General features: G+C 42.4%; 1 protein-coding gene across 5 annotated transcripts in view; it reads right to left on the bottom strand.

The window, feature by feature from the left end:
- Positions 1-11,804: 11,804 nt before the first annotated feature.
- Positions 11,805-13,925, bottom strand: part of PAMR1 (peptidase domain containing associated with muscle regeneration 1) — a 113,350-nt gene continuing 111,229 nt past the window's right edge. For all 5 annotated transcript variants that reach the window (XM_011965512.1, XM_011965509.1, XM_011965510.1 and 2 more), the window contains one exon: positions 11,805-12,870. In XM_011965512.1, the coding sequence (XP_011820902.1) occupies positions 12,334-12,870 (537 nt within the window). In that variant the 3' untranslated portion in view covers positions 11,805-12,333. The remainder of the gene's footprint in view (positions 12,871-13,925) is intronic.

The raw sequence follows: 13,925 nt of genomic DNA, 5'->3' as shown, positions 1-13,925 counted from the left end.
CCACAGGAAAATTAAACAGACTCTCTTTTCCCCCAGGGTAGACGCTCTTCGGATTTGCGCTGTGCTGGACCTTGTTAGACGATGTAACGCTACTGGCCACGTGCAAACTCTCAGAGCAGGTCCTGGGGATGGTGCCAGAGGAGCCGGGGTCCCAGCAGGACGATTGGTAGTTAAATGCCGGGCGCTGATATCCGGCGCTGATACCGGAAGGCCTGAGTTCTTCACCACATTCTAGCTGAGTAACCGAGGGCAAATTCCTCCATCTCTTTTTTCATCCCACCTGTAAAATGGGACTATCTTCTCCCACTTCTCTGTGCTAAGAGAACTAAATGAAATGGAGAAGATGTGTAAAGTTCCTAAACTGGCGTCTGGCACCCAGTAAATCCTCCAAAAATGTTCAGTGCATTCTCAGAGTCCTTAGAAGATAGTTTATTGGACAAAATATCCAAGTATGAATAGACAGATGAGAAAAATAACAAGAAAAAGAGGGAAAACACATTAATAGAATTTAAAAAATAAATCTCAGCTCACCTCCTTCCTTTACTATCCTTTACAAAATCTGAATCCAAACGTCTTCCTCCATCCATGCCTTTCTCCATCTCTCCCCTCCCCTCTTCTCTCTCAATCCTGTCTGCACCATTAGAATAATCATCTGTATCTTACTCATCCTAGGGTCCTTCAGAACTACTCTAACTTTGCATTTTCTTTGTTTAAAAAAAAAATACCATAAGCATCCTTCATCTTAGGGCATTTGACTTTGGGTACTCTTCTCTTCCAAAAAATTCTTGTTTACCCTGATAAGTGTGTTTAAAAATAATTTGTAGATGAAAAGCTACCTTCTTTCACTTTGGTATTATGTTTGACACTCTCTCCTCTTAAGCCCCGTCAAGGGTAAGTGTGTGGCTTAGTATCTGAAGTTGTCACATATACAAACTTTACAGTCTAATTGTCTAACTGTACAATTTAGGCATTTTATTTCCCTTTCTGCTGAGGTGGCAACTGGAAAAGAAGCCATCTCCATCTCTCCCAGGCCTAGATATTAATAATCTCAGGGGCACTACTCTGCTATTAGCACCCCCCTTAACATGAACATGAATGAACTACTCCATCACAATCCCTCAGTCTCTACACACAGGCTTTGGGGGCTGAGCTGTGCCATTCATTCATACTCACTGCCAAGAGCAAGGCACCTGGTGGTACATAAATACAAGGTAAAAAGGAAACAGAAAAAGGGATGGAGTTGTTTTCACCTTTTTAAACATTCAATTTAAAAACTCTTCATTATGTTTTCAATGCTCAGGACATGAGAGAATCCAGGTGAATCATCCAGCATGGCCGAATTAGATGGAGTCATCATTCCAGTTTGCCACTTTCTCTGTAAGCCCTGACGTCCCGTTCTATACTTGAGAAACATTTGCATTCAGCTGCCCTGGAAGACCAGGTCTATTAAGTCACATGGAGTATGCCACAGATAATTCTGGCTAACAAACATTAGCTAGAAGAAACTGGTTCTCTTTCTTCGTGCCAGAGGGCTTTTGCCAATATTCACACCAATTATTTTTTAACAAACTGGAGCAGTTATTTTCAACACTGGCTGCCCATTAAAACGTTCTGAGAGAGCCTTTTAGAAAATAATAATACTCAGGCCACCTTTCAGAGATTTCTGGTTCATCCATCTTGGGGGTTAGGCGGGGGCTGACTTGGGTATTTTTAAAGGACTTCCCTAGGTGATTGAGCCCACTGTGCAGCCAGAGTCAGGAAGTGCTGGACTAGAAGTGGTTCAACAACATAGAGAAGGGTCTATAATAGGGCTCCAAGAAGTAGTTGGAGCATGATACATTTAGCCTTTGGAAAGAAATTGCTAGGGAAGATATGATATACGGCTGATCCTCTTGCCTTTAAAGACAGGGAATAAAAAACTTTCCAGGCAAACAAACACTTGTATGTTATTCGAGAAAACCAATGTGAGCAGCTACAAAAACATAGAGCTTTCTTCTAATGTTGTGTACACACAAAGCATTAGGGGTTAGCTACTGTACAGCATGTGACCATGCTGAATAAAAACTCAGCTCTAGGTCAGACAGTTCTGCCTTAAATACTATCCCTGCTAAGTATTAGACTCTGTGTTACCTTATTCTGGGCACAGGATCTTAGCTTCCTCATCCACAAACTGGAGAAGATAATAATGGCCACCATCGGGGTTGTTGTGAGGACTAAATGGGATGTGTGGGAAATGCTTACATCTTTTTCATGCTCAATAGAGAACCATCCTAGACACATGGGAACAGCAGCATTCACCCAGTGTAATTTACAGTGAGAACCTAGCCTCCCCACCTACCGTGTGACTTCAGGGTCTCCTTTTAATCTTCACAGCAAACTACAAGTCTCTTAACCAGCAGTAAGTTAATAGAACGTTGGAAGGAGAACAGAACAAGGCCAACCCCACAAGCTGCAGGAATACTTATGAATTTGCTGGCATCTCTCAGTCTCCTCTAGGGATCCCATAGTCATGGCGAAAGCAGAAGACTGACATTTATGTATAGATTTACCTTTCTTAAGTCTAGCTAATGGGTTCTCGAACTTCAGTGTCAACAAGAACTACTCTGCAGGACTGCATACAAGAAAATCAACTGTACCATACTCTGATAGGTGATGTAAGGGATTCTTAAAAATGAATTTTGATCATAAGGGTTTTTTTCTTTGTTGCCTTATTGATTCTTGACTGAAACTTAACCCAAGTTCCCAGAAGCGAGTTACTATAGTTGAGTTAAGGTAGTGTGTGAGCTAGAACTTCGTGGTAGTCATATGACCTTAGCATTCCCTTAGTAATTCCTATACGCATAATGTACTGTACCTTATATATTGTATCTTGTTTGGTTCCTAAGATGACCTTCTGCAGAAAACATTATTAAACCATCTTTTTACAGAGGAGAAAACTGAGGCCAAGAGGAATTAAGGAATTTGCCCAAGGTTGTATTTGTCGGAGTCCCAGCTTAAAAAAAAAAAAAAAAAAGAATGGCATATTTAAATTAAGTAAATTGTGATAAGTTTAATAAAGGAGTCATTTAGAAGGGTGTGGGAGGGGGTAGGGAAACTCTAAGGGATAGGGCAGACTCCCTGGACTACTAATAGTAGGGAACAGTTGCCCATCCTAAGCCAAAGGGAGGGTGCCAGGACCCACAGGAGAGTCCTGCATGCAGAAGGCCACTTGACAGGAGCTGAGACTGTGGCCATAACAGCCTGCTGGAAGGGGGTCTAGGAATAAATACCCCAATGCCCACTTTCCTCCAGTCCTTCTTTTCCTTCCGGGACTCTGTACTGGCCAAAGCCAGATGGAAGCTTCAGGGCAGGAGAGTCCACTGAAACAATTCACATGCAGTCCTTGCAGTTCAACCTCCCTGAGAAACCGAGGATGGAGAAGGGTGAAGAATGGCTCTACAGGGCTAATGGATGAAGGCAGGGTTTGCGTTTAGGCAGTCTTCCTGCAGAATCTTGCTTTCTAACCTCTCTGCTATGCAACTTGGAGTGACGATGTTATCATTATTGGAACAGGTAGCCCCCATAACATGTGGGACCTCTCCACTGTGGGGTTTTCCAGCAGATAAATAGACTTAGTCAGACTATTTACTAGAAATCAGAAGAAGGTATATTTATACTACGGAAGAAGTCACAACATGGCCTCAAATTTTTCAGTCCTAAATGCTACAATTCTCAACATTCTTCAGCAATTATTGTAGGAGCTTAGTTGGACCAAAGAAGGGGCAAAGACTCCCTTATATTGGGCTCTTCTAAGGGATTCATCCCGTGTCTTGGCTCTCCTGCAGAATGCTTCAGATTGGTCATTGCAGCTCCACATAAGGGAGGTGGGGTGGGAGTGAACTCCTAATACAGAAAAAAAAAAAAAAAGTCCTACATTGCTTTCCCATGAAAGGCTGCTGAATAAAACCATTCCCCCTCATGATGACAACAAAGGAGAAATGTTTCAACGTTCAAAGTTTATCAGAAGAAAGTGACCTAGAGAGAGAAATAACAGCCAAGTGACCCAAGGGTTATCCACTCGAAAGTCACTGTCATTTAGTAATGTCTGAGAAATATGAATTTGACTTTTCCCTCCATGTGCAATTACTGTTTCATCTGCTTTGCTTTTTAAGATTATTGATGCTCTCCAAAACTTAGTAATGAGAAAACTATCCACCATCAGCTCGTTAGGTGGGGTATTCATATTTGTGGTTCTTTGCAAAGTCAGAACCACTCTGGGAACAGATTTGTCCTTACACTTTCCACACAGCTGTTCTTGGTAAAGTAAATCTAGGCAGGCCTGTATTCAAATCCCACTTTCTCCACAACTGAGATTGAGTGGGTCACCTAATCTCTTTGAGCCTAAACTCCCTCCTCTGTAAAATGGAAATAATCCTTGTAGCTTCAAAAATTATATATGTAAAGCAGATATCACAGGTCCTGGCATGTAGTGTGAATACACTGTTGGTATACAATGTCCTCTGCCTGCCTAAATAACCAAGGAATTGTAAGCTGTGTGTCTGGATCTATCTGTAACACCTTGACCCATTCATTAACTGTAAGACTAGATACCTTAATTTTTTTTTTAATTAAATAAAACAGAGGACACAGTAAGGGCTCCTTCATATGACAACTAATACGAGTTTGCTAGTTTTCAAAAATATGAGCTATTTTAGGGTGAATGAAAAACATGAATGGAAAATTATTATATAGTGTACCAATTTCAGAGGAAAGATAGTATTCTCTGACAGTGTTGGTTCTGAAGCCAAGAGCATGCAAGAGAGAAACTGGAGAACCCTGAACCCAAATTGAAAAGATTTCAGAAAGATAAGTAGGTTTAGAGCAATAAGTAGCAGGAGGAGAATGTTCACAGTGGCACCACCAGGACATTGAATTAAGAATGCTAATGTGGCCACAGAAGTTATAACAGTCTTCCGAATTAGACCAACCTGGGAACCATCCATCTTGAACATGTTTGGAGCAGTGAGATTCAAATTGAGTTCATCATTCTTTCTTTCCATTTTGAGTGACCTTGAGTAAGTTATTTAACCCTCTGAGCATCAGTGGGTATAGTAGTGACCCCATCCACTGGGCTTATATGAGAACTGAATGAGGCTATGTCACATAAAGCACTTAGCACAGTTCCTGGCACACTGAGCTGTTATCATCTTTATGACGTCACCTTCCTAGCTGCTGGCACTCTCATCACCCAAAAGATCGGTGGTAATGCTTTGGTTTCAACAACACAGTACAGCTACAGATGAGCCAGTCTGTAGCCCTGTCAGTCTGGTGGTGGTCACTGAGTAGACTCAAGGGAATCATCTGTCTTAAGGGTGTTTGGAGCTGTAAGATACAAGCTGAGTTCATTCACTCTTCTTGTTAATACACATTAGCAAAAGAGAAGTCTGGGAGTTCTATTTTTACCTCACTCTCTTAGCTGATGAGAAAAAAGATATTACTTCATAGAAATCTCAATTCAGACTGAGCACTTGGTCTAAATATAATCCATTCTGCAGGCAGAAATTGTCTCATTAAGTAGAGGGCTCGGGAAGGCTCAAACAGTGGATAGCTATGCTTACTGCCTGATGAATTCTAACGGAAACAGTGTGAATTCATCCCATTTGTTTAGTATAGGTGAAGGAAGGAGACAATGGAAAAAGATGAATTGTGAGTTCTCAGTATATCATTCCCTCTGTCAGCATTTCTGCTACAAGATGACTTGAGGCTAAATGTCAGGGGTAGTGCAAATTCTTTATGCCCACCATAAAAACTGTAACATTTTGAATTAGAGCAACTGTCTTTTTTTTTAGCTGCTTGATCTTGTATGAAGCGGAAATACTCTTTGAGAGTGATTACTGGTATTTTAATTTCTACCCCCAGTTTCTCCTAACCTGGGCAATGATTGCCAGTAATGCCTCCATCTTCCCTCTTCCCTTTGTTCTGCTGGGACATTACAATATTCAGTAGTGACAGCCTCATGAGGAACAAAAGAATGGAGAGGTTTTTTTTTTTTGTTTTTTTTTTTTATCTTTGGGGGGATTTCTTTGCTGAACAGCAGCTCACTGTGATTAAATGCTAAGTGATTTGGATAAAGGACTGAATCAAGGACCCAAGCCAGAATCTGATGACCTCAGAAAATCCAGCGATGTTATTCTTGTTCTATTTTCTCTGTTCACTTCTTTATGAAATTCCTTGGTCATTCTGAAAGAGGCTGTGTATCACATCGCAAAAGTATTTTTCTTATAAAGCAATTTTCCTTAATAAGAGAAAGAGAGAGAGAGCAACCAGGTAATTTAGTTTTAAATTGAGATTACAGATTCAGAGTTGTTGTTGTTGTTTTTTAATCAAAGACTAAAGGACTAAATTATGCCTTTTCGTAACTGCAGTGAATTGGAAGTTATCCCAGTTCACTCTGAGGTTTCATTTCATTAGCACCTGGACACAGCTTCATTTGTAACACCCTGTTCCCCTTTCAATGGAAAATAAACAACTTTTCCTGAATTGCACATATTTAAGCACAAAGGAAGATCATTCTTTCCTTCCCTCTTGTGTGGAATTACTTTTTCCTAGAAACCATAAGTTCAGGAACATAACAGTGGTTCGTTTTTCTCCAAGAATTCAGTCTTGAATGTATTCCTCACCTGAGAAAGCTATTCCCTAATTTTATCTACTGACTTTTTTTTTTCTTTATTGACAAAGCTCTCCATCAAACCTAGTCCAAGCTTCTGGATAAACACTCAGTGAATTGGAATACAAACGTGAAGTGAGCCCTAAAAAACTCAGCCATTGAGACAGTCTTCTTAAAATGCTGGGCCTCAACAGCACATCCGGGCAGAGCTCTGCCAGGGAAAGCAAGTCCTGCTGCCAAGAAAAGCAAGGAGAGACCACAAATTGCTACCAAGCCACTCCAAAATGTTCTTTCCAACAGCCCTATCTTTCCAACAGCCCTGACAAGATAAACTTCCCCAAGCCCCAGGGATCCAAAGTATTTCACTTGAAATTTTCACAGGATACTAAAGAAGGAGAAAAAATAAGGCAGGAGTAAAGATATGTGTCTTACTTCTTTGGCTCATCCATTGGCTGTCAGCTTTCTTCTTTTAACTCATCTGATATCATTTAAGAACAACATGCAGTTGTGTCAATGCAATGAGACTCAAGGTCTTTATTCATGTCCGGGTTAGGACAATACAAAAGCCCAAATTCAGGTCAGGCACGGTGGCTCATGCCTGTAATCCTAGCACTTTGGGAGGCCAAGGCAGGCAGATTGCCTGAGCTCAGGAGTTCGAGACCAGCCTAGCCAACACAGTGAAACCCCGTCTCTACTAAAATACAAAATAAATAAATAAATAAATAACTGGGACTGGGAGCAGTGGCTCATGCCTACAATTCCAGCACTTTAGGAGGCTAAGGTGGGTAGATCACCTAAGGTCGGTAGTTCGCGACCAACCTGACCAACATGGAGAAATCCCATCTCTAACTCCGTGTTTCATCTTATGTATTTTCCAAACTCGCTCCTTACTTACAGCATCTTCCTTTCTTCCTGTCCATCATGCCAATGACTTGATTGAAGTTCTAACTACCTGTGAATGAAAAGTTAACAGTCCTACTTGAATTGCCCCTTCCTCTCAATTTCTTTTGGAGTTTACATAAGAAAATACAGAGTGAGTTGACTACCCAGTCACTCATGAAAAGTTCATTTAGTGTATAAACCTGATCACTCCCAAGGAAAGTAAGTCTTGTTTAAATCATATAGATTTTACTTAAAGTTTGTGTACCATATGATTAAATTTATGTGATACGTAAAATTTAAGTAAAATCTGTATGATTAGGGAAGATGCTTATATACATACAGAGATGCTCCTCAGCTTACTATGGGGTTCCATCCCAATAAACTCATCATAATTTGAAAACATCATAAGTCAATAATGCATTTAACTTACTTAACCTACTTAACATCATAGCTTAGCCTCGCCTTCCTTAAATGTGCTCAGAACACTTACATTAGCCTACAGTTGGACAAAATCATCTAACAGCCTATTTCATAACAAACTATTAAATAGGTATCTCATGTACTTTATTGAACACAGTACTGAAAGTGAAAAACAATGGTTGTATTGGCACTTGAAGTACGATTGTGCTAAATGCATATTGTTTTCCTACTATCATAAAGTCAAAAAGTCTTAAGTCAAGCCATTGTTAAGCCAGGGAGCATCTGTATATGTATACGTGTGTTGCATCTGTATATGTATATGTGTGTATGTGCATGTATATATATGCATGTATATATGAATATATGTATATATACATATAGTATATATACCATACACTGGAAACATACCCGTAATTGAACAAGTGGGATTTTTTGCTCCTTGCAATGAGGTAGGATGCACATCATGGCCAACTATGGGGTGTCTCATCAAGAGTGTGTTAGAAAGGAGTTACAGGATTTGAGTTTCTATTAAGTGATCTTAGGTTTCAAAGTGGGGCTTTGTTCTGGATTGGATGGGAGTAATTCTATAATTGGCCATGTAATAAATCTTATCTAAAAGGAAAAAAGACTATAAAGAGGCTACCACCGTAATTGATGAAGAAGCAGCAGTCACTCATACTAATTAGCAGAGGGGGATATTTAGCACCTTTGTAGTTTGCATAGTCACCTGGCTTTTGTCTGTTATTACAGAAGTTATGAAGTGGTCTTGTTTGGGTCTTGATCCATCAAAGTCGCAGAATAATTCTGACGATATTGGCATTCTGTGAAAGTATTTATCTTCAACAAGAGAGCATCACAGTCTCATTGGGAGTGCCAGATCAACTCCTGGGCACCAAAGCCCAGCTGGTATAATGTCAGATGTCAGGGGCTACATGGATACATAAAAAAAACAAAGCAATCATCACAAAAGAAATCAGAACCAAAGTACTCTGGATGAAGCAGGAACCTTCTCTGGTGCTCCCTGAAGGTGTCCTCAGTCGACAGCCACTTTTTCAGCATTAGTATTCCATAACTTGTGACTGCTTTGTTCCGTGTCAACTTAGGGAAACTGAAACTAGGTTGCAGAATTCCCTTCCCTGTATGGTTCCAGGTTAGTGAGCACAAGAGAAATTGACATGAGATTTGGAAAGGAGAGTGAAGCAATGACTACTTTCATGCTTTGGGAGTTGTTTAAGCACATAAGACTCTGTGGCAGCTCACACACAATGTCACTATCTGTCAGCTCACCTTGTTGGGGTGAGAAAGCACCCAGGCCCACAGCTCTTCCAATGCCTGCTGAAAATCCTCCTCTGGCTTCCCTGAGTCCTGGACTGGGTGAGTGTGCAGCTATGAGCAAAGGGCAGCCGCTTCTACTACAAGTCACTCACATCATGGAGACTGGAGGCAGCAAGAGACAAACACAGGTTTCCATTTGTCCTTGCTTTGCTGACTTCACATCCAGCTTTCCTTCCTGACCACTGGTGTGGTTGATTTTAGATCCAACACCAGAAACAAAGGCAACAGTCTTGCACAGACTTCTCCATCAGTGGTCACAATTTTGTGTGGTTATCATAATCTCTTATTCTATAGGACTGTTAAAAGTTCTGATTCTCTGAAAAGCCCCTGACTTATATATGCTCAAGATTTCTAGCTTTGGAGTTCTATGCTAGGAGGCAAGGGCTATGTTACAAAAAGAGATGGACAACATTCTGATAGCAGCCAGATATGGCCAAGGGACAAGTTTGGATCTGATCCTCTTTGCCTGCCTCAAAGTCTTAGGTGAGTGTGATCGAGTGTTCATAGCCCACAAGAGCAGTGCTAGGGTAGGAAGATCTAGGGGTGGTGGCAAATGGCCATGGAGCTATTAACCAAGCAGCCTGGGATGTCATTACCAAAATTTCAGGCCACATTCAGCTTCTGAGGGGGCCAGAGTCATAGTTAAGATGATGTACATGTGAACCAAATCTGAGTAGTAAGACAAGAAGAGAAAATAACACAAGTAGTAAAGACAGCATTAAAAAGAAGTAGAGAACATGATATTCCAGGTGGAGGGTCAGGACACAGTCAGGAGACGGAGGGTGTAGGCACGTATGTGTGGAGCACCTACCGAGGCAGTTGTGGAGCTGTGCTTAGCTGAAGAGTGCTGACCCTGCCGGGTATATCATGTATTATGTTCATTGTTTTACACAACATCTCACTTAATTGTCACAGCTACCACAATAAAATCTCAAGATTTTATTATGCCAACTTACCAGATAATGAAACTGAGGTAGACAGGCTAAGTACTTGCCCAAGATCACTTTAGAAAAGAAGTTAAAAGACAGGAATTTGTATTCAGATCTATCTCTTTGATCCAAGTTCCATTACACCTTTTAAGATCCAAGCTTTCTAGGCTTAACAAAGAAAAACCTTTGAGTGACCTGATAAATATTTATAGAATCAAATCCTCCAGCCTCCGTCAAGGCTTCGGTTGATGACAACCTCGGGTTAAGCTGCTCACCAATTCCTGACCCACTGACACTGTGAGAGAATAAACACTTACCATTTAAGCCACTAAGTGTTGGGTAATTTGTACTCAACCATTGATAACTAACACATCCCGCTTTGATTAAGCCAGGAGGATGGGCATGGAGGGTTGAATGAAAGGAGGAGGATGTGACTTATGGAAAGCCCCAGGAAAGGCTGACAAAAAGAGAAGTAGAAGAAATTCTCTTGTGGCTCAAGACCCAGACATGGGGGAAGACAGGTTGGGAAACAAATAAAATCCTCACCTCCTGTCTTGGGCTAAAGTCCTTGAGCTTTCTGAGATAGATTAAGGGAACAGGGGAGTTCCTGTTTGGGTCTACAGAAGGCAAATGTCTCCCAGAAAGCTCTGTAACAAGCCTGGGCTCTCAGCTGTCATGTGGTATGGAAAAGACCAAGAAGTTCCCCCAGTCGCCCAAAGGAGGAAGAGGAGGTTGCAGAGAGTCTGGCTGGGCAGTTGCCAGAGGTTGTCACTGTGGCCATGAGGCTGAGGGACCCAGACAAGGGTCAAACAGGAGTCAGTCTGCAGGAAGGAGGGCTGGGCCCCATGAAATAGAGAACATAGCACAAGTTACACTAATTACAGACTCCAGCATTAAATGTCAGCCACAAAAAGACCCACCACACACACCCAAGAACCAGCAGGTACTTGGCGGTCCCCACTCTTATCCCAATGCTTGAAGGAAGGTAAGCCTCCAAAGCACCAGCCTAGTGAAGAGAAAACTGGCGAGGAGAGCAGGGGAGAAAGGATAAAAGAGTAAGTCACCCCAAAAAGAGGGTCACTGCCAAAATTACTTAAGGTGTCTGACTAGACTGAATTCATGTTCTTTCCTTCACTATCCAGTGGGAGGTGAGAGTGAGGCTTGAGAGAAAAATCACATAAGTTACAGACAACAGTGAAGCTACAGTTTCTTGGCATATCTAAACTTAGTGTGAGTTAATATGTGACTCCAATTCATATGCTATAAAAGCATTCCATGAAGATTTATGGAGGTTCAAAGCAGGACTCTGTGCTGGATCTAGAAGACAAGAAGCAGAGGCAATCCTAAAAATCATCGAATCTCTGGTGTTTCTGTTTGTGCCTTATCGTAGGGTACCCATGTCCCTCCTCCCCTGGCCCATGACCCACTGAGCTCTAAGAGTTGGTATTAAAAAGATGATATTGACTTTGTCAAACACACTATTTGGGAATGACAGCCCTTGGCACTATTTTAAAGGGCTATCACGAAGCCATCAGCCCTGATACATGTAGCTCTGAGAAACAGCATGCAGAAATAAGAGCATAGCACATTTGTTTTGTAGTTCAGAAGCCAACCCTTGTTTTATTAAAATGTGTACAAGAGATGGGGAAGGAAAAGGACCAGAGTGTACTGCGGCCATGTACACAAAGGCATGCACCACATCCCAGTTCTGCTGCTCTGGGCTGTCCCATGGGCAGCTCTCTAGAACTTGAGAGCCTCAAAAGGGGTCTCATGAAGCCCAGATCTTCCCTGGTCAAGCTGATGGCATTCATGACACTGAAAGGTGGGAAAGACCACCAGGTCAGTGGAGTGGAGAGGTTTTGTATATGGTCTTCTTTGAAGAAACTTACTTCTTGCAAGCCCTGGCATCTTCCAATTGACTGTCCTAGTAGTGGAGGCGGCATCAGCCTACCAGCAATGGAGGTCTACTCACCCTTCACTGAGTTTTGTCCCTGAAGTCAGAAACCCTGGCACAGCCAAGTTCACAGACAAAATCACACTTCAGGCCCACACTGCTTCACGCAATGACACATGTATAGATGGATATACAGAAACACTTCTCAAGGAGTGCATGAGCCTGGTTCATTTCATGTTTCTTTCAATCCAGTCTTTAAAAGGCAGCACCTTGGTGAAGGCAGTGGAGAGCCTGTGGCTGCATGTTTTATCATAGCTCCAGCTGACCAGTCCCATCAGATGCCAGCGTGGCTCAGGAGATGCTCGTCCCGGGAAGGACACAGCTGCGATGCCTCCTGTCTCTGCAGTGCAGATATCAGAAGGGGCAGTGGGGTCCTGGCTGGCACAGAACATGTTATCAGTGACACTCACTGGGATGCCATGGTCCTCATGCTGCTCCTCACACAACAGCGAGTCCACCACGCTGACCACCCCAGAGCGCAGTGTGTCGTTCTTGAAGCCAGGGCTCCTCACATCTGCCAGGACATTCCAGCCAGCCACAGTGATGTGGGACTCCTGGAAGGAAGTGCTGAGATCCCGACTGGCAGCGAGGCAGATGGGCTGGACTCGGGTGCTGATACGGGCCTTGTCTAGGAGCTTCAGGATGGCGATGTCAGCATCAAGCAGGATGGGGTCATAGTTGGGATGCAGAATGATAGCAGAAATCTACAAATGCAAGGAATGGGCAGCAATGGTGAGGAGCCACTCCACAGTGCACAAGAACAGGCAAGGCTTGGGGCTAAATTTTTGGGAGAAAATGTCTAAGAGGCAGCTACAATGATTTGGAGATACTTTACTCAAGAAATCATGGAAAACAACTGCTCTACTTCCAGGATTGCAAACCAAAGTGCTTTCTACAGCCTGGAAAGTGGGATTAAGTAAGTGAAGTGGACAGTTGAGGCTGCACAGCCATCTAAGGTGGGCAGCGGCCACATCACTGCAGTCAGCCACTCCATGCTGAAATGGGACCAGCATTCTACTTTTGCCAGAAAATGAATTCCAAATCTTTATTTGAAATATCTTGATGTTAAACAACACTTGCAAATAAATAAATGATTAAAAATATGTGTCAGTACCATCAAGGCACAAACCCTCACAGGCTAAGTTTTCAACCTCTGGTCCACTGTAAACATTTCATTTACATTCAAGTCAGCAAATAGAGCTATGCTCAGAATATTCCACAAGACTTTTCCACAAAGTCTTCCCTGATTTTCCCAGTCCTTGCTGGTCATGCCTTTTGATGGGAGCCTGTAGGAGCACACATCTTGTAAAATTTTTATGTATATGTTCTATTACCTCAATCTCCTTTGAGTATATTGCCTTGGGGCTTCTCTTGTGTCACACCGATTATGATAAATTTGTCTGTCTCTCCCACTCAACTATGGACTTTTCAGAGAAAATAAAACATGCTCTATTCTTTTCTGTGTCTACTTACAGTGGAAGGCCCACTGTGGGGGCTCAATCTGTGTCTACTTACAGTGGAAGGCCCACTGTGGGGGCTCAACAATAGATGGACAGGCGGGTGGATAGATGGAGAGATGGATGGATGGATGGATGGATAGATAGATGGAGGGATGGATAGATGGAGGGATGGATAGATGGATGGATGGATGGACGGATGGATGGATGGACGGATGGATGGACAGATGGATGGATGGATGGACAGATGGATGGATGGATAGATAGATGGAGGGATGGATAGATGGATGGATGGATGGACG

This window comes from Mandrillus leucophaeus, unplaced genomic scaffold, assembly GCF_000951045.1.
Source record: "Mandrillus leucophaeus isolate KB7577 unplaced genomic scaffold, Mleu.le_1.0 Scaffold73, whole genome shotgun sequence".
In the NCBI taxonomy this organism is placed as follows: domain Eukaryota; kingdom Metazoa; phylum Chordata; class Mammalia; order Primates; family Cercopithecidae; genus Mandrillus; species Mandrillus leucophaeus.
This window is presented reverse-complemented; position numbering and strand designations above follow the sequence as displayed.